The 21,404-nt window shown below is 44.0% G+C and overlaps 1 protein-coding gene across 1 annotated transcript in view; it reads right to left on the minus strand.

Annotated features, from left to right (window-relative positions):
• Positions 1-2,756: 2,756 nt before the first annotated feature.
• LOC122793805 (ER lumen protein-retaining receptor 3-like) overlaps positions 2,757-21,404 on the minus strand; it is a 262,723-nt gene continuing 244,075 nt past the window's right edge. The window contains exon 5 of the mRNA XM_044061976.1: positions 2,757-3,322. Within this exon, the coding sequence (XP_043917911.1) occupies positions 3,282-3,322 (41 nt within the window). The 3' untranslated portion in view covers positions 2,757-3,281. The remainder of the gene's footprint in view (positions 3,323-21,404) is intronic.

The following is a 21,404-nucleotide window of genomic DNA, read 5'->3' on the forward strand; positions in this document are numbered from 1 at the left end:
CCAATGCACACTCATAAAATGTAAAAAGGAATCTTAATAGGGCCTACATGAAATTATTGTGCCTTTTCTTACATCTGGAAGGTGCTGAGACTGTTTATGAAATTTTAGAAATCATTGCTCTTGTGCAACTGGTTCACAGACTCTAGTTACAGCTGTGGCAGTGAGACTGAGTACCTGTCCTCATTAAGTTATAACTGTTTAAGATGTGTATCTCTACAATCAGTAGCATTCTGACAGTGGTCACACACTGAACACTCGCATTTATTCCTTACGTCTGCAACAGAGAAAAGTATGTATGGGAAAGTACCTGCTCCTTCCATTCCAGTGTGTGGGTACCTAGCCGTGGAACATACCATGTCTTGTGTCTTAGCCCCAAGCACAAGGTTCTATTACTTGTGCTGCAATGTCAAGAAAGTCACAAACCATGCATATTCACGTACCTGTGTGCATCATTTGTCTTCTGGAACCAAGAACAAGTACAGCAATGGAATTACCCTTCACTTTGACAAAAGGAACCGAATAGGATCACATGCACATTATTAATACAGATTTTCAAAATCCTCCATCCCTCCACCTTTCTAATCACATTACTCAAACATGAAAATTACCACAGTGAAGTAGTACGTTCACATCAGTAACATTAAAGTGTATCACCTCTCCATTCCAAATCCCATCCTACAGACTTCTGTGCCCAAAAAAACACTTCTAAGAGAAACAAATTTCTCATGTCTTTAATGAGACTCCTCAAGATTTCTGCTATCACTTCTGTTCTGAAGCAATATTTAATACTATTCTGACAGTAAATAGTGTCCTCCATGTCTTAAACGATCTGGGTCGGTATGCACAGCGCCAGAATGTAAGGCTGTTTTATACGAGTCCCTTGTAAAACATATTTTAGTTTGTCTCAAATGGCTGTCGAGTAATAAGTAACATTGCTAATGTCTTTGTGACTCTTAAGTGACAACTAGAAAACTGCCTTCTAATTACTGACGCAGACGCAAAGGGGGGAGTTCCTGCTGTATGCTCAATGCAGTTCTCCAAAAATTCAGGTGAGCTAAGAAAAATACATGCAAAATCTGAAACTGCTTTATCTCCGAGAATTCCTTCTTCTTTCAAGTACACATATTTTGAAGATAGTACATGTAAGTAGTGGAGGTGTGTGTGTGTGTGTGTGTGTGTGTGTGTATGTGTGTGGCTTACTTAGATGTGAAAAATGCTTTTAATGTGTAACAAGTTTTCCACTTTCCTTTATTTAAGAAGACTCAGTTTTATGCTGTTCTGAGGCTTGATGCATCAAACCTTGAACTTCCAACAGGTTGCCCTGGCCATACCTCTAAACTGTACATATTTTCACAGAATGTCCAGATTTTTTTACTCTTATTTTTGGTTTGTTTTTCATAAAAGTGTGGTTTTCTGTCAAATTAGTGGTAAATATTAAAGATTTAAGTTAGAAAATAATGACAGACATTTGAGTTTCAGACTTCACTCCCTTCAGAAAATGTATCCTAATGCAAAACTTGTTATTCTATCAACTTTCTAAGTTTATAAGAGCAATATTTTAAAATTGTCCTTACTTTTGGGGCTTTGTTCCACTGGCTTTGTCCAGAATTCTTTCTCTAAGAGATTGAGAGGTATGGTCCTGCCAAAGATACTCCAGCAGGTCATAAACTCCAGATAATGGTAATGGCTTATTAATTTCATTAAATACATAACTGCTCATGTACAATTAATTCTGGAATCTTATTTTACCCTAGCCTTATACCCCATTATGTCAACTAATGATGAGGTGGCTGTTTCAGCTCTTCTGCAATTATAATGCTGGATGATTGGTGGTATTGGAGGTTATGAAAATCCAGGCCCAGTTTGTTCCTATCATGAGATAAATGCCTCTGTCGCAAGGTTTGATAAATTCCTAACTTTAGTATAGAATTAAAAACTCACCTGTCAGCAAACAAAAGTTTCACGACACTCTCAAAATATGACAAGGGACAAGTTTCGTTTCTGGATTTTTTAAATCAGTCTGTTGCCTGGGTATCCTCAGTAGGTACAGCAAAAGTGCTCTTTTTTCATGGAAAACAGAGAAACAGAGTTAACGACCTGCTCGAGGCCTCATGGTATTCGAATGAGAGTAGACAGGTTTCACATACCAATCGGCAGATTTACAGCACAAAGCCAATGTGCTCTATTGCCTCTTGTAGGGGACTAGCAATCTGAATGATAAAAAAATGTAGAAATGTACGTACGGGAATATTCAATCTGAATTATATCTTTTAAATCCTTTTATATTTGAATAAGATTTAGAAATATGACTTTTAATAGTTTTAACCAGTATTTAAGCTGTGATACTGTTCCACGTTAACACACACAAAATGTAGCATTTCTACAAATTCTCATATTTAAAAACTGACTGACATCTAGTAATTCTAACTATACCTAATAAAATCTCTTTTAAAAGAAAGCAGTTAGCTTGGATGCAGTACGATTAAAACTCGACAGCCAGTCTCTATACCTGATGCTCTGTCAGGGTCTCAAACACACTTCCTACATGAACCCTTTTACTGCAACAATACTGTAATTTCTGGATAAAGGAAGTAAAGTCAGGTAAATTAAATCTGACTGGTCTAAAACTCCCAAATTACAGTTTGCAGTTCATCTGATGAACAGCATCTCTCAGTAACACGTTTCCAGACAATAGCATAAGAAATATTGCACATGAATGCAAACAAGACAGAATGCAATTTGTAGTCACAGAGTGATAGATTATGAATATAACAGTTTACTTTTGATGCCAACTTTGCCCAAGTTAGTCACTTTCATTACAGTAAAATCTTCATTTTATGTTGGCTCAACCAATGGAGAGCTGAGACGTCTTAATGCTGATGGTATGTTTCCAACTATATAAGGATAAAATGGAACACAATATGGCACTGTGGTGAGGGATTCATTATGGAGATAGCCTTTTATCAAAGACATCCTCAGTACACTCTGAGTAGGTGAATATGCAAGTCTTTGCCAAATAAGAAGAAAAGGGTATGAAGAACTGGACTGGTGAATCATATACTTCTTCAGACTTGATAATTTTCCTCAGTTTAAAGCCCCCAAACTGTGTGGGCATTGAGGAGTGTAAAATAAACAGTATGTCTTATGCTTCCTTTGGAGAAATTCATCATAAAAATGCTTATATCAAAAGATACAGTCTGAGTCCATGCACCTCCTTATTTGAGCATAATGCTTAGGAATTCTGCAGAGCTGCCCCAAGATGCATCCTTGAACGGCTGTTTTCAAACTGGCATGGGCAGGCTTAGTTTCTTTCCTTTCAGCACTAGAATCAAAAGATTTTACAAATGTGATTAATTGTACAATGAAAGATTAAGCATCAAAACAAATTTATAATACATTTTTAAGGAGGACATCACTTGCATACATATGATGCAGTTTTAGTGTGTCAGACATAAATGCTGGCATATGCTACAACAGCAAATTTGCAGTGGTTTGTTATGGCCTGTTTAGTAGAGAGACAGGCAGGGCCCCACAAAGCAATACCCCACCTTCCCCCGGCAATACACGAGATGGCCCTGTACACTATTTGCATAAAAGCCTGATTAGGTATGTTTGTTAATCCACATTCTTATACCTGTATACAGATACAGCAGTATGGCTGTACCACACATCAGCAGCACTAAGGTGGTGTTGCTGGAGGTGGACTGGAAGTATGATCTTCCAACCCCGCACCAGGGCTGTGGCTTTATTCAGTTGTGATTATGGGGACATTAACGATTAGCAGAAACAGTACCCTTCTAGCAGTTTAGCACTCTTAGAGACATGTTTTATCATGTATGTGTGTGTAGTAAAGCTCTAGATGACACAACAATATCACAGTAAACTGTCATGGAAGTTTAGGTCACATGGTAATCAATACGAGTGTAAGTTAAACTCCAAGACACCACAATTATACACAGCATGTACTACACCTTCAATGCGGTTCTTGCAGCTCCAACTTTGGCTTACAGCTATTTATCTTGGTTTGTTGTACAGAAGTACCAGTTAGAAAAATGGAGGTGGAGGGGTCTCTCAGTAGTTTATCTGAGACCTGGCTACTTTCATATGAAGGCCTTTATCCCTGCCAGTACATTCTTCCTTGTTGTTTAGAAGTGCACCTCAAGACTTTTCCTGAGAAAACTGTGTGGCTTACTTAATTTGCAGTTGCACAGTCAAACTCTCAAAAACAGATTATACATTACAGGCCACTGTCTAAGTAAAAGGCTCTTAAGCCCAACATGTAGGTAGCAATTACCTTATTAATCATCATTTATATTCCCTACTTGAAGACTCATAAAACCTTAGGAGCTTGACCAAAACTTACTATCCTGTAACTTAACTAAGTGTAATGTATATTTGCTTTGTAAGTAGTATAGATGTGCAAGTGCACTTACCATAAAGAATAGTTGTGTAAATTCTTACCATAACCATAGATGTCCTTCTCTTTCATGTTGCAGTATTCATTGGTGTGGGATTTTCTGCCCCAGGCAATATGTCGTTGACTCCTATACAAAAGCTTTTGCCTGGCTGCTGTAGGTGCATGGGACGTCACATGTAGGGCCATAAACCAGGGACCTTAAATGTGACGTCTGCACGCACAGACCTCAGAACTTGAAGCCCAGAGGAATGGCCTGTCAGGAGAACAAGATACCCACAAAAGGAACAAATGCCACTGTAAGGCTGAACAGATAGGACTTCTGGAGTGGAAACAGCAACCAGAGGCCAGACCCTGCAGTAAGAGAATAGGGGGTATGGAGGGTGGAAAGGAATACTGCAGCATAGAAGAGAATGACATCTATGGTTATGGTAAGATTTTACACAATTATTTTATGTCCTTCTGTTCCAATGTTGCAGTAATCATTGGTGTGGGAGAGTATCACAGCTTAGGAAGAGAGGAGAGAGGAGATATATGTAGAGGATTCTAAGAATCCTTGCAGGATTGCTCTTGCAAATCCTGCTCTGGCCCTGGAGACTTGGTCTAATTTGTAGTGTTTGGTGAAAGTGTGAACCGTAGACGAGGTAGCTACTTCCAGGATGGAGGCTGTGTCCAGACCTTTGAGAAAGGCCTTGGAGGTAGCCATGCCCCTGGCTGAGTGAGCTCTTACACCCTGAGGTAGGGCTTTGCCATGGTGTGAATAACAAAACAGATTTCCTGATCCAACAGGAAATGGTTTGTTTGGAGACTGCCTTGACCAGAGCACTGGGGAGAAAGGAGATAGAGTTGGTCAGACTTTCTGAAGGACTTAGTCTTGTCTAAGTAGAATCTTAACTGTCTGTGTACGTCCAGGGAATGAAGGATCCTCTCTGCATTGTTGGCTGGCATTGGGAAGAAGGTAGGTAAGTGGATGGACTGGTTTAAGGATACTTCACTTACCACTCTGGGCATAAATTAAGGATCTGTGCGTAAGGTAACTGTCATTATGGATGGTGGTGTAGGGGCAGGCCATGAGGGCCTGTAGTTCTGACACTCTTCTAGCGGAAGCAATGGCCACTAAAAGAATAGATTTCCATGTGCAGAGCTAGCAGACTCAAAAGGAGGTAAGGTAGGTTTTTCTAACACAAAGTTGAGGTCTCAGGGAGGAGGGATGGGTTTTCTTGGTGGTCTAATATGTAGGACCCCTCTCAGGAAAAGCTTAACATCCAGCCTGGAAAGCAGGGGTGGTTGTAAGGATAAGCAGACTGAAATGGCTGAAAGGTGGACTTTCACAAAGGAGCAGGGTAGTCCAGCCTTAATGAGATCACAAACATAGCTAAGGACTGGGGGGGGGGGGTCGGCCTGCATTAGGTTCCTGTCTTTAAGAAGACACCATTTAGAGAATATTTCCCATTTAGATAGGTATGTCTTTCTAGTAGTTGGTTTCCTGGCCTCCCTCAGGATTGAGAGCACATCCTCAGAGTAGAGCTGTTGGTATGGGATCAGAAGTTGATCACCTAAAGTGTTAGGCTGCGCATTTGCAGCTGAGGGTGAATAAGAGATCCTTTTTGCTGAGATAGTATGGCCACCTTGTGGAGTAAAGTACAGTTTTGTACCTACCATAAATGTAGATGTTAGAGTGCTAATACAGCTGCAGTCATAACAGATGGGTTTTCCTGCCGTCAGGCGGGTCCTCGGTCGGCCGAATTCCAAAGTCTAGGTCCGGCGTCGGATGTCGTCGCTTCTTCCCTGACGTCAGTGCGACAGGGGTATATAAAAGAACCAGCAGACGCCATTTTCTTCAGTTTTTCTTGCCCCAGATGTCAGGTGCCCCCAGAAGGAAGGCAAAACATAAATTTATGTAATAATGCAATGCAATAAAATCAAAAAACAGTAGTTGCAAGCATACACCATAAAAGAATACCCCAATCATGTTGTATGAGGAGGTGTTAGCCATTAGGCCTGTCCCAAGAGGGGAAGGAGGGAGGGAAACCTGGACTGCAGCTGTATTAGCACTCTAACATCTACATTTATGGTAGGTACAAAACTGTACTACGTTCATCGTGCATACAGCTGCAATCATAACAGATGGGTAGAATCCCAAAGCTAAAAAAGGGGTGGTAGGCACTAAGTGGAACTAGGAGGAGCCAGGATGCCCTGCAAGACTGCAGTGGCAAAGCCCGCTCTAGATTTGGAGTATAATGGTAGGTGATAGTACTTGGAGAAAGTATGTACAGAACTCCAAGTGGCTGCTTCCAAAATATCTTTGGTAGGAACCCCCCTGAGGAAAGCTGCAGAGGTAGCTGTGGCCCTTTTGGAGTGAGATCTGATGCCTGTAGGTACAGGTTTACCATGAAAAGAGTAACAAAATCGAATGCAGTGGGCTATCCATTTTGAGATTGTCTGTTTGGAAATAGGCTTCCCTTGAGCACCTGTAGCATAGGACACAAAGAGTTGCTCTGATTTTCTGAAAGGCTTTGTTCTGTCCAAATAGTAACGGAGCGGTCTGTGAATGTCCAAGGAATGTAGTCTCTCCCCTTTTGTTTTGTGGGTTAGGGTAAAAGGTAGGTAAGTGGATAGCCTGATTCAAGGCTACCCTGGATACTACCTTTGGCATAAAAGATGGGTTGGTCCGCAAGGAAACTGTCCTGATGGAAAATTATGAAAGGCTGCACAGCCATGAGGGCTTGTAGTTCTGAAACCCTGCGTGCTGAGGTGATAGCCAGAAGGAAGGCTGTTTTCCATGACAAATATTGCAGTTCTGTTGAAGCAGCTGGCTCAAAAGGAGGCAGGGTCAGTTTTTCTAGAATGAAATTGAGGTCCCAAGCAGGTACTGGTTGCTTCCTTGGGGGTTTTATATTCTTAGCCCCTCTGAGGAACTGTCTTAAGAGAGGGTGAGAGAATAAAGGAGGATCAGTGTTGTATTCTGCAGAAATGGCTGAGGCATGGATTTTGATGGAGGAGAATGAAAGTCCACTGTTTAGCATCTCAGCTAGGTACTGCAATATTTGAGGTAAATTCAGTATTTCATGATTCTGACCCTTTTTCTGATTCCAGGCACAAAACAGTTTCCATTTTGCGGAGTAGGCTTTTCTAGTAGAAGGCCTTCTGGCCTCCAAAATGACATCCTGCACCTCCTTGGAGAGTAGGGTCTGTTGTGAATTTAAGGAATCCTCCATGCGGCTAGATTGAGTGTTTTCAGCTGACTGTGAAGAGTTTTGAAGTTGTGCTGAGTCAGTAGAAGAGGCATTAGAGGAAGGATCCATGGTGGGGAATGCGTCAGGCTCCTCAGGAGTGGGTACCAGTGTTGTCTTGGCCAGTCTGGAGCAATGAGAATCATCTTTGGTCTGTCTGCTCTGGCTTTTAATAGAATGTTGGGCAGCAGAGGAAGAGGTGGAAAGGCATAAACTGTCATTGTTGTCCAACTGAAAGAGAGTGCGTCCACTTTCCAGGCCTGTGGATGAAAGGTCCTTGAGCAGAATTTTGTCAATTGGTAATTTCTGTGGGTGGCAAAAAGATCTATGTCTGGCCTTCCCCATGCTTGAATTATCTTTGTAAAAACTTGAGGATGCAACTTCCATTCGTGTGGATCTGTCATATTTCTGCTTAGGTTGTCTGCCAGTGTGTTTTCCTTGCCTGGCAGGAACTGTTCTTGAAGTTGGATTTGTGATTCCAGAGCCATGTTCCAAAGAGACATGGCTAGCCTGCATAGGGGGTATGAATGGGTTCCTCCCTGTTTGTTTATGTACCACATCACTGTGGTGTTGTCTGTCCTTATCAATAGCTGGCCTGGATGCAGTAGGTCTTTGAAAGCCATAATAGCATTTATTACTGCTAGCATTTCCTTTTGATTGATGTGTAGGTGCTTTTCTTTTTGGGACCATTTGCCCTGAATGCACTGATCTGTCATGTGCGCCCCCCCAGGCGTAGTCCGAGGCGTCTGTTGTGATGACTTGATTTGCTTGAGGCTTGCAGAATGGGAGACCTATGTTTCTTTGGCATGCTTGAGCCCACCACAAAAATTCCTTTTGAAGACATGGAATCAGTGGTATAATTGTTTCCAAACTGTGGCTGTGTTGAGACCATAAGTTTTTTAGGTACCACTGAAGTTTTCTCATATGCAGCTTTGCACATGGGATTAGTAGGATGCAAGATGCCATGAATCCCAGAGCCTGCAGGATTTTCCTTGCAGTCAGCCTGGTGAAGGTTGCCAGTTTTCTGAAGTAATGAGTTAGTTGCCCTTGTTTCTCTGGCATGAGGTAGGCCATCTGGGTGTTTGTATTCAAGCTGGCACCCAGGAAAATTATTGTTTGAGAGGGTATTAGTCTCGATTTCTTTTTGTTGACTGTGTATCCCAGAGAATTCAACACCATTATTACAAACGCCAGATGTTTCAGAAGTATGTGTTTGCTGTCCGCTTGGATCAGGCAGTCGTCCAAATATGGGTATATCTGTATCCCTTGAAGTCTGCAGAAGGCAATTACTGATGCCAGGCATTTCGTGAACACTCTGGGCGCAGTAGATAAGCCAAAGAGCAATGCAGAGAATTGATAATGGGTTGAACCTGCAAGAAATCCGAGGTATCTTCTGCAATCTTGTCTGATTGGGACATGCAGGTATGCCTCCTTGAGGTCCAATGTTACCAGCCAAGACTCCTTGCCCAGCATGGGAAGAAGCTGCTGTAAAGTGAGCATCTTGAATTTTGTGCAGTAAATATGTGTTTAGGATGGATAGGTCCAAAATAGGTCTCCAATCTTTGCCCTACCTTGGTACCAGGAATAGTCTGGAATAAAAACCTTGACCCTGTTCTTGTGCAGGTACCTCTTGAATAGCTTTCATGTCCATGAGATCTGAAATTTGTTTTTGTGCCTCTGCCCTTTGATTGTGTGGCAGGTTTGGCATGCCTCTCATTTTTGGAAGGTGTGAAAGTGGAATCTGTAGCCTCTGTCTATAATGTCCAGGATCCATTTGTCTTTTGTGACAATATGCCAATTTTTCGAAAATAACGCCAATTTTCCGCCTAAAGGTGCTGCCAATTGAGCCTTGCTTGGCATGCAAAGGGGAAAGTCATTGGTTCTGCTTTCTGAATGGCTGTGAAAGTACAGTTTTGTACCTACCATAAATGTAGATGTCCGAACTGGATAGCATCTGCAGTCATACAAGTGGGTTGTCCTGTCGTCAGGCAGCCCTGCAGTCGGCCGGATTCCAAAGTCCGGGTCCGGCTTCGGCTGATGTCGCACTCCACCCGACGTCATCTCTGTTGGTCTTCGGGTATATAAGCATCAGCCGACGCCATTTTCCTCAGTGTTTCTTGCCCCAGATGCCAGTAGCCCTCTTGCAGGCTAAAATTTGGATAGATGCCAATGTTTCCAAATAGATAGAGGTAAACACAACAATAAGCATATATGTACATATATACAAACAAATACACCATAAAAGACTCCCCCCCAACAACTAGCTATTAGGAGGGTAAACACCCTAGGAGTACCACAGAGGGGAAGGAGGGAGGGTAATCCTGACTGCAGATGCTATCCAGTTCGGACATCTACATTTATGGTAGGTACAAAACTGTACTATGTCCTTCATGGATGCATCTGCAGTCATAACAAGTGGGTAGAATACCATAGCCAAGTAGGTAGGGGAGGAGGATAAAAGTAGATTATGGTGTGTTTAGGATCCCTTGCAGTACAGCAGTGGCAAACCCTGCTCGGGATCTGGAATATAGAGGCAAATTATAATGCTTGGCAAATGTATGCACGGAGGTCCAAGTAGCCTCAATAATGTCTTTGGTTGCCACTCCTCGTAAGAAGGCTGTGGTAGTGGCTGTTGCCCTTGTAGAATGAGGTCTTATGTTCTGTGGAATTGGTTTTCCATGGAAGGAGTAACAGTATCGCATGCAATTTCCTATCCATTTGGAGATTGTCTGTTTGGAAATAGCTTTTCCTTCCCTTCCTGTTGCATAGGCTACAAAAAGTTGGTCAGTCTTTCTGCTATTTTTAGTTCTGTCCAAGTAGTAGCGTAGCTGTCTATGTACATCCAAGGTATGCAGTATTCTTTCCCCTCTGTTTTGTGGGTTGGGAAAGAAGGTAGGTAGGTGGATTGCCTGGTTTAAAGACACTCTGGATACCACCTTGGGCATAAATGTAGGATTAGTCCTCATGGACACTCTATCTTGGTGGAAGATTAGGAAGGGTTGCACTGCCATTAAGGCCTGTAGTTCTGAAACCCTCCTTGCTGAAGTAATTGCTAGTAGGAAAGCAGTTTTCCATGACAGGTGTTGTAGGTCTGCTGTTGCTGCTGGTTCAAATGGTGATAGTGTCAACTTTTCTAGCACAAAGTTTAAATCCCAAGCTGGTAATGGTGGTTTCCTCGGAGGTTTTACATTCTTGATTCCTCTGAGGAACTGCCTGAGCAAAGGGTGCGAAAAAACAGGTGGATCAAAGCTGTATTCTGCTGAAATAGCTGATGCATGTATCTTGATGGAGGAGTAGGACAGGCCTGAATGAAGAAGTTCGGCCAGATACTCCAGAATGTTAGGCATATCTATGTTTGACACATCTTTTCCTCTTTCCGTACTCCAAATGACAAACCTTTTCCATTTGCCAGCATAGTTCCTTCTTGTTGAAGGTCTAGTGCTTCAAGAATAATGTCTTTAACTCTTAAATGACAAACCTTTTCCATTTGCCAGCATAGTTCCTTCTTGTTGAAGGTCTGCGCTTTCAAGAATAATGTCTTTAACTCTTTGGGAAAGTTCTGGATTAGCTGCTGCTATGTGATGTTCCATGCGGTCAGTTGCAGCGTTTTTAGGTTTGGATGTATGATGCTGTAGTTGTTCTGAGTTAACATCAAAGGCATCAGGGGTATTGGCCACATATTGTTCGAGACATGCTCTTCAGTAGTGGGTACCAGTGTTGTCTTGGCCAGTTTGGAGCTATCAGGATTATCCTTGGACGTTCTTCCTTGATTTTTAGTAGTACCTTGTGTATCAAAGGAAGAGGTGGGAATGCATATGCTGTTAGGCCTTTCCAGTTGAAGGAGAGTGAGTCCACTTTCCATGCTAGTGGGTGGAATGTCCTTGTGCAGAATTTTTGAGCTGGTGATTGAGAGGTGATGCTAATAGGTCTATCTGTGGCATTCCCCATTTCTTTGAGATGGTCTTGAAGATGTCCGGTGCAGCTTCCATTCGTGGGCATCCAAGTGGTTCTGCTTAATATGTCTGCTAGAGTATTGTCTTTCCCGTACAAATATTGCCTGTAACTGAATGTTGTAGCTGAGTGCCAGGGTCCACAGCTCCAAGGTCATTCTGCATAGGGGTATGAATGAGTGCCTCCCTGTTTGTTGATGTACCACATGACTGTGGTGTTGTCTGTCCTTATCATCAACTGGCCCTCTTTGAGAAATGGTTTGAACTTTTGGATTGCCAGTTTTACTGCCAGCATTTCTTTTAGATTGATGTGCAGGTGAAGTTGATCCTGTGTCCACAATCCTTGCACGCATTTGTCCAGCATGTGGGCCCCCATCCTAGGTCTGAAGCGTCTGTTGTGATGGTCTGGCTTGGTTGACATCTGCGAAAGGGTAGGCCTGGATTTGACTGGCATGCCTGAGCCCACCATAGGAACTCCTGTTTTAAGCATGGAATTAGTGGGATTTCTGTTTCTAGACTGTGTCTGTGTTGGGACCATAAATTCTTTAGGTACCACTGTAGTTTCCTCATATGTAGTCTGGCAAATGGGACCAAGATTATGCATGATGCCATGAAGCCCAAGGCCTGCAAAACTTTTCTTGCTGTTAACTTGTTCAGTTTTGTTAGTGCCAAGAAGTAAAGAGGAAGTTCTTTTTGTTTTTCTGTAGTCAGGAATGCCATTTGTTGTACTGTGTCCAATTCAGCCAAGAATGTCCTTGTTTGGGATGGTATCAGCCTTGACTTTTGTAAATTGACTGTGTATCCCAGTCCTTGTAGCAAGTAAATGACCCTTTGTAAATCTGTTGTCAGCTTGCTTTTGTTGTCCCCTTGTAGCAGGCAGTCGTCCAGGTATGGGTAAATTTGAATTCCCTGTAGTCTGCAGTGGGCGATTACTGATGCCAGGCATTTTGTGAATACTCTGGTCGCAGCAGATAAGCCAAAGGGCAATGCTGAGAATTGATAGTGCTCTGATCCTGCAAGAAATCTGAGGTATCTTCTGCAGATTGGTCGAATGGGGACGTGCAGGTATGCCTCCTTGAGATCTAGAGTTACCAGCCAAGACTCCTTGCCCAGCATGGGAAGAAGTTGCTGTAGGGTCAGCATTTTGAATTTTGGGACAATGATGTATGTATTTAAGGTGGACAGGTCGAGAATTGGTCTCCAACTTTTTCCTTTCTTGGAACTAGGAATAGTCTGGAATAGAACCCCTTTCCTTGTTCTGCTGTTGGCACTCTTTCCACAGCTCTCATGTTTGCTAACTCCATTATCTGGCGAGAGCCTCTGTTTTTGATTTGGAGGTAGATTTGGCATTCCTCTTTGACTGGTAAAGTGTGGAAGTGAAACCGTAACCTTGATCTATGGTTTGTAAAATCCACTTGTCTTTTGTTATGTAGTGCCAGTTCTTTGAAAATAAGGTTAACTTTCCGCCTAGAGGAGCTGCTATTTGTTCCTGGTAGGCGGATTTAGGATTAAGTCACTGTGGTTGTGCTGATGTAGTGGCGGTGGCTGTGTCTGTGCCTCTGTTGTTACCTTGCCACTGTCGTCCTCTGTAGGCACCTCCTCTGGATTGGTTTCTGCCTCTGGAACGTCTATTCCTGCCCCTTTGAAATTTTGTGGAGTCAGGAAAGGACCAATTTTGGCAGGCCAGTTCCTGCTAAACCTTGGGGTTGAACCTGCAAGAAATCTTTAACAGTTTGAACAGATTTTGCCTTCTCTTCCATTTTCTTCATAACCTGCTGGGCAGGTGTACCAAACAAACTTGTCTTGTCCATAGGAGCATCTAGCAACTTAGCTTTAACATGATCCGGTAAAGCTTGTTCCTTTAGCCATGCATGCCTTCTTATCACTGTGCCTGTCATGGCTGATCTAAATGAAGCCTCCAGTGCATCATAGCCACATTTTAAGGAATGGTTGCTAACCTGTTGTATGTTATTTACCATCTCTAATACATATTTCTTATCAAGAGATTCATCAGTGGTTAGTTTTTAGTTAACTGATCAAGCATAAACTCTTGGTATTGTATCATGTGAAACTAACAGTTTAAAGCTCTAGCTGAGAGAGTAGCTGAAGTGTAGACCTTTTACCCCATCTGTCTAATGACCTTGCTTCCCTTTCAGAAGGAATAGGGTTTTAGCTGTGGTCGCGGCTACTGCCTTGGGACCCTGGGATATAGTTTCTGGGTCTGCAAGTGGGGCCTTGTAAAGGTGGTGATGAGTATCTGGCACCCTGTAAAATCTGTCTGGTTTGGCAGGGGCTGGGTGTAAAGAATCTGGAGCGGAGCAAACATCATTGAAAGCATCATCCACCACAGAGAGAACAGGAGGTATAGCTAAGGGCCTGTGCTGTGGGAGGTGCAGAAAGGTCCTAAGTCTTTTTCTGGAGTCTGAAAAATCCTGTTGCTGCCATTGGAACTGCTCTCGCATGGCATGCAAGGTTTCCAAAGGAGAATTCTTCTGGTGGGGAAGCAGCTGGAATGGATTCTTCAGCATCAGAATCTTCAAAATTGGAGAAGGGAGCCTCTGGGCTGGTCAGTTATGTCTGATTCATCAGCAGAATCATCAGAAGACACTGGCTCAGGGGGCTCTGCCCTAGGTCTCTTCTCTGGGGGCTGAGAGGCCCTGTCTGGGTGAGATTGAGATCCTCTAATTAAAGAAATTAAATCTTCTGCCAAAGAAAGCATTTGAGAACTAGAAGAGGGCCTGGATGTGGGGGGTTTAACAGACACTGTTTTAGTAGTCTTGGCTGCTTTAGCCCTGGCGAAGGCCTTAATGGACATGGCTGCTGGAGGCCTAGCAGCACCACGTGCTGGGGTAGAGACATCCAAGGATGGTGTCTGATAAGTCAACCACCGTAGTGGGTAAAATTTGTGAGGTCGATTCAATAGCTGTAGCAGGCTGCCCAGTGGTAAGAATAGGTTCTGCTCTTGTTTGATCAGTTTTCGCGGTTCGCCGAAACCGAGACACTCGCGTTTGCTTTACCGTGGTTTCGGCGAAACCGCGGACCGCGAGTGTCGGTCTTTATCTTTGCTTTTGGTAATTGGGTAGTCGGAGGATCCGACGGCATAATGTACGCAAAATCAGAACCGAAAAACTGTTCTGCAAACTCCGAACGACGCCTAAGCGTTCGTCGGTTGAAAGAGGCACAGGCCGAACAGGCTGCTACGTCGTGGGCTGGGCCTAAACAAGGCAGACAGTAAGAGTGGAAATCTTTATGAGGTATTTGTTTCCCACAGGTTAAACAATTGTTAACTTTTTCTGACATCGGCTGAGGCAAGAAAGAGTCCCAACGGGTACTTAGCTTTAGAAGTCTTCAAGTAGTATTCGGTAGAAGTAATCTCTGGATCCGACCGACCGGCACTTGCGAACAGCTTCTGCTTCGGGCGCCACGCGGCAAGAAAGACTGGGGAAAATGGCGCCGGCTGATGCTTATATACCCGAAGACCAACAGAGATGACGTCGGGTGGAGTGCGACATCAGCCGAAGCCGGACCCGGACTTTGGAATCCGGCCGACTGCAGGGCTGCCTGACGACAGGACAACCCACTTGTTATGACTGCAGATGCATCCATGAAGGACATCTATCCTTACCACCTCTCGGTGTAGGTGCTTGCCATTGTCTGCCTCTAAATGATCCTTGAGATTGCCCTCTACCCCTCGGGCGCCTGTATCTACCTCTTTGAGGTCTGTCCGTGGCTGGAAAGGACCAATTTTTTGAAGGCCAGTTTCTACTGAAATGTGGAGGTTGTACCTGTAGGAAATCTTTCACTGTTTGCATTGATTTTGCCTTTTCCTCCATTTTCTTTAATACCTCCTCAGCTTTAACACCAAACAATACATCTTTTTGAAGAGGTGCATCTAGTAGTTTAGCTTTGACATGATCTGGTAAGATTTGCTCTTTGAGCCTAGCATGTCTACGTATGACTGATCCTGTAACAGCAGCTCTACATGAGGCCTCTAAAGCATCAAAACCACATTGCAAGGTATGTTTACCCACTTGCTCTGCACTATGCAACAAATCCTGCAACTCCTTCAAGTCTGGTTGTTCAGGTTGTGACATTTTACTTTTCAACTGAGATGACAAAAACTGTTGATACTTTAACATATGGAACTGACAGTTTAATGCCCGCATGGTTAAGGTGGCCGAGGTGTATACCTTTTCCCCCCACCTTTCTAAAGCTCTAGAATCTCTCCCTGAAGGCAATGGATTTTTGGCAGTGGAGGCCTTAATTCCCTTGGGACCCTGTGAAATGGTTTCTGGGTCAGCCGCATGGCTTTTGTATAGGAATTGGTGTGAATCAGGAACCCGGTAATACCTATCAGGCTTGACTGGAGCTGGAGGTAAAGAGTCTGGGTTAAGGCAGGCCTCTGAATACACATCATCTAGTATGTCTAAGACAGGAGGGATAGCCAGAGGCCTGTGCTGGGGGAGCAAGAGGAAATCCCTGAGCCTTTTCTTGGAGTCTGAGTAATCTTGGCCTTCCCAGTGGAAGTGTTCCCTCAAGGTATGCAAGGTTTCCCCAAAAGAGTAGTCCTCAGGGGGGGAGACAGAGGGAATGGACTCCTCTGCATCAGAATCTTCAAAAGGGGAGTATGAATGTTCCCGGTCTTCAGAATGTTCTGAAGTAATGGAGGTCTGGTCCGAGGATGGATATTCTTCCTCCACTCTGGGCCTTTTGTCCGAGGGGGGTTGGGAACCCCTGATAAGAGTAATCAAATCCTCAGCCATTTTGAGCATCTGCTTTTTAGGCATGGGGCCTTGAGAGGGGCCATGTGGAGCTTGTCTTTTAGAATGCATGGCTGCTTTAGATTTAGTGAAAGCCTTAATGGAAAAAGAAGAAGGCCTGAAGACACCTTGAGAGGTGGCAGGCCTGTCTAAACTCTGAGTTTCCCCGCCAAGAGTGGCTTCGGTATCTGTAGTCGGGGTATGGGCCGAAGAGCCTGCGACCTTGGGCACAGAAGACACTGCTAATGAAGTGTCATCGGTAGTCAGGGGCTGCGTAGGTGCCTCGCTGAGAACCGGAGCACCAGTAGTCGGCTTTAGCGTGGTGTCGGTAGAAGTCGCGGACCTCGTATGTCGGTCCTTTTCTTTGCGTCTTTTACTCAAAACTGGAGTCGGAATATCCGACGACATAATGTAATTAAACTTTTTGCCAAAATAGTATTGGGCGAACTCCGCCCGACGCTTAATAGTGCGTCTGTTGAATGTAGCACAAAAACGACAGGCCGAGACGTCGTGGTCTGGGCCTAAGCAAGGAATGCAGAGGGAATGGAAATCCTTATGCGGTATTTGCTTCCCACATGAAATGCAATTATTAACTTTGTTTGACATCGGTCTGAGGCAAGAAAAGTTTCCCCAACGGGGTAGCTTTCAAGAAGACTTTGGTTGAAAAATATTCGTAATCTCAGGAGCTGGCCGACCGGCACTTGCGAACTGCTTCTGCTTCGGGCACCAAGCGGCAAGAAAGACTGAAGAAAATGGCGTCAGCTGGTTCTTTTATACCCCTGTCGCACTGACGTCAGGGAAGAAGCGACGACATCCGATGCCGGACCTAAACTTTGGAATTCGGCCGACCGAGGACCCGCCTGACGGCAGGAAAACCCATCTGTTATGACTGCAGCTGTATGCACGATGAACATCTTGTGGTGATTGCCCTTGGCTAGAGAGTGAAGAAGGGGGAAAGTACAGTTTTGTACCTACCATAAATGTAGATGTCCGATAGGCATGCATCTGCAGTCCTTACAAATGGGTTGTCCTGTCGTCAGGCAGCCCTTCGGTCGGCCGGATTCCAAAGTCTGGGTCTGGCCTCTGCTGGTGTCGCACTTCACCCGACGTCATAGCTGCAGTTATTCGGGTATAAAGGCATCAGCCGACACCATTTTCCTCAGTGTTTCTTGCCCCAGATGCCAGGTGCCCTCTAGGAAGGCTAAATTTGGATAAATGCAAATGGTTCCAAATAGTAGAGAGCAAACAAAAAATAAGCATGTATGTACATATATACAAACAAATACACCATAATAGATTCCCCCAGCTAGCTACAAGATGGGCAAATACCCTAGGAGTACCACAGAGGGAAGGAGGGTGGGTATCCTGACTGCAGATGCATGCCTATCGGACATCTACATTTATGGTAGGTACAAAACTGTACTATGTCCTTCAAGGATGCATCTGCAGTCCTTACAAATGGGTAGAATACCATAGCCAAACTGGGGAGGAGGAGAAATAAGATTATGGTGTAGTTAAGATCCCTTGCAAAACAGCAGTGGCAAAACCTGCTCGGGATCTGGAGTATAAAGGTAAATTATAATGCTTGGCAAATGTATGCACGGAGCTCCAAGTAGCAGCCTCTAAAATGTCTTTGGTAGCCACTCCTCGTAGAAAAGCTGTGGTAGTGGCTGTAGCCCTTGTAGAGTGAGGCCTGATGTTTTCTGGAGTTTTCTTCCCATGGTAGGCGTAACAAAATCTAATGCAATTTCCTATCCACTTAGAGATTGTCTGTTTTGAAATTGCTTTTCCTTCCATTCCTGTTGCATATGCTACCAGTAACTGGTCAGTTTTTCTATTGCCCTTGTTCCTGTCCAGGTAGTAACGCAATTGTCTATGTACATCCAAGGTATGCAACAGTCTTTCTTCCCCTGTTCTGTGGATTGGGGAAGAATGTAGGTAGGTGGATAGCTTGGTTCAAAGATACCCTGGAGACCACCTTTGGCATAAAAGTAGGATTTGTTCTCATGGACACTATCTTGATGGAAGATCAGGAAGGGCTGTACTGCCATTAATGCCTGCAGCTCAGATACCCTTCTTGCTGAAGTGATTGCAAGCAGGAAAGCAGTTTTCCATAAGTATTGTAATTCTGCTGTTGCTGCTGGTTCGAAAGGAGGGAGTGTCAACTTTTCTAGCACAAAAGTCCCATGCTGGCAATGGTGGCTTCCTAGGAGGTTTTACATTTTTAATTCCTCTCAGAAACTGCCTGAGCAGAGGATGTGAGAAGACTGGAGGGATCCAGTTGTATTCTGCTGAAATAGCAGATGCATGAATCTTAATGGAAGAATAGGACAGGCCGTTGTGGAAAAGCTCTGCCAAGTATTCCAGGATGTTGGCTATGTTTACCAGTGACACATTTTCTCCTTTTGCAGTACTCCAAATGTGATATCTTTTCCATTTTGCTGAATAATTTTTTCTTGTTGAGGGTCTGCGAGCCTCCAAGATAATGTCTTTAACCCTTTGGGATAAACTTGGGTTATTTGGTCTTATGCAATGTTCCAGGCAGTCAGCTGCAGTGTTTTCAGGTTTGGATGCAGGGTGTTGTAGTTGTTCTGTGTTAACAGTAAGGGAACCAGTGGTAGAGGCCATATTTGTTCCCGAGACATGCTCCTCAGTAATGGGTACCAATGTTGCCTTGGCCAGTCTGGAGCTATTAGGATGATCCTTGGACCGTCTTCTTTGATCTTCAATAGCACCTTGTGCATCAAAGGAAGTGGTGGGAATGCATATGCTGTCAGGTTTTTCCAACTGAAAGATAGGGAGTCCACTTTCCAAGCAAGTGGGTGGTACGTCCTTGTGCAGAATTTCTTCAGTTGGTGATTGCGTGGGGATGCAAATAAGTCTATTTCTGGTAGTCCCCATTTTCTTGTAATGGTTTTGAATATGTCCGGATGCAGCATCCATTCGTGGGCATCCGTGGTAGTTCTGCTTAGTATGTCTGCTAGTATGTTTTCTTTTCCTGGCACAAAATTGCTTGTAACTGAATGTTGAGGCTCAGGGCCACATTCCAGAGTTCCATTGCCATCCGGCATAGAGGGTACGAATGTGTGCCTCCCTGTTTGTTGATGTACCACATAACTGTGGTGTTGTCTGTCCTTATCAACAGTTGACCTTGTCAAGAAATGGTCTGAATGTCTGAATTGCCAGTTTTACTGCCAGCATTTCCTTTTGATTTATGTGTAGGTGCAGCTGGTCTTGAGTCCATAAGCCTTGTATGCACTTGTCCAGCATGTGCCCCCAACCGAGGTCTGAGGCGTCCGTTGTGATAGTCTGGCTTGGTTGAGTGCTGTGGAAGGGCAGTCCTTTGTTTGATTGACAGGCCTGAGCCCACCATTTGAATTCTTGCTTCAGGCATGGGATTATTGGAATTTGGGTTTCTAGGCTGTGCTTGTGCTGAGACCATAAATTCCTTAGGTACCACTGTAACTTTCTCATATGCAGTCTGGCATGTGGAACCAAAATTATGCAGGATGCCATGAAACCCAAGGCTTGCAGGACTTTTCTTGCTGTTAGCTGGTTCTGTTTTGTTAATGCCAAGAAGTAGAGAGGGAGTTGCTCCTGTTTTTCTACTGTTAGAAATGCCATTTGTTGTGATGTGTCCAGCTCTGCACACAAAAAGGTTATCCTTTGGGATGGTATCAGCCTTGACTTTTTTATATTGACTGTGTATCCCAGGGCTTGCAGTAGATAAATGACCCTTTTTAAGTCTTCTGCTAGTTTATTTTTGTTGTCCGCTTGTAACAGGCAGTCGTCCAGGTAAGGGTAGATTTGAATTCCCTGAAGCCTGCAATGAGCAATTACTGATGCCAGGCATTTCGTGAACACTCTGGGCGCAGTAGATAAGCCAAAGGGCAATGCTGAGAATTGATAATGCTCTGATCCTGCAAGAAATCTGAGGTATCTTCTGCAATTTGGTCGTATGGGGACGTGCAGGTATGCCTCCTTGAGATCTAGAGTTACCAGCCAAGACTCCTTGCCCAACATGGGAAGAAGCTGCTGTAGGGTCAGCATTTTGAATTTTGGGACAATGAGGTATGTGTTTAAAGCGGACAGGTCGAGAATAGGTCTCCATTGGTTTTCTTTTCTTGGTACCAGGAAGAGCCTGGAGTAAAATCCTTGTCCTTGCTCCATAGATGGTACCTTTTCTACAGCTCTCATCCTTAGTAAGTGAGTTATTTGCTTTAGAGCTTCTGCCTTTTGATTTGGAGGTAGGTTTGGCATTCCTCTTGCTTGGTAGAGTATGGAAGTGAAACCTGTAACCTTGGTCTATTGTCTGCAAAATCCACTTGTCTCATGTGATGTAATGCCAGTTTACTGAAAATAAGGCTAGCTTTCCGCCTAAGGGTGCTTCTAGTTGTTCCCTGGTAGGCGGTGCTAGAGCCAAGTCACTGTGATTGTCCTGTAGTCGTGGTGGTGGCTGTATCTGTGGCTGTACCTCTGATTGTTAGCCTGCCACTTACGCCCCTGTAGGCACCTCTGGATTGACCCCTGCCTCTTGAGCCTATTCCTGCCTCTCTGAGCTTTGGAGGTGTCTGGAAAGGACCAATTCTTGGAGGGCCAATTCCTGCTAAACCTTGGAGGTTGGACCTGTAAGAAATCTTTGACTGTCTGGACAGATTTTGCCTTCTCTTCCATCTTCTTCAGCACCTGTTGTGCAGGAGAGCCAAACAAATTGATCTTGTCCATGGGAGCATCCAGTAGCTTTGATTTAACATGATCTGGTAAGGCCTGCTCTTTTAACCATGCATGTCTTCTGATCACTGTGCCAGTCATGGCTGATCTAAAGGAAGCCTCCAGTGCATCATAGCCGCATTTTAAGGAATGGTTACTGACCTGCTGAATGTTATGTACCATTTCCAGAACAGATTTTTTTGTCTAATGGTTCATCCGAGGACAGCTTTTTAGTTAACTGGTCTAACATAAATTCTTGATACTGGATCATGTGGAATTGACAGTTCAAGGCCCTAGCTGAAAGAGTAGCAGAAGTGTAAACTTTTACCCCATCTCT

This window comes from Protopterus annectens, chromosome 1.part0, assembly GCF_019279795.1.
Source record: "Protopterus annectens isolate FY-2018-M chromosome 1.part0, PAN1.0, whole genome shotgun sequence".
In the NCBI taxonomy this organism is placed as follows: Eukaryota; Metazoa; Chordata; order Ceratodontiformes; family Protopteridae; genus Protopterus; species Protopterus annectens.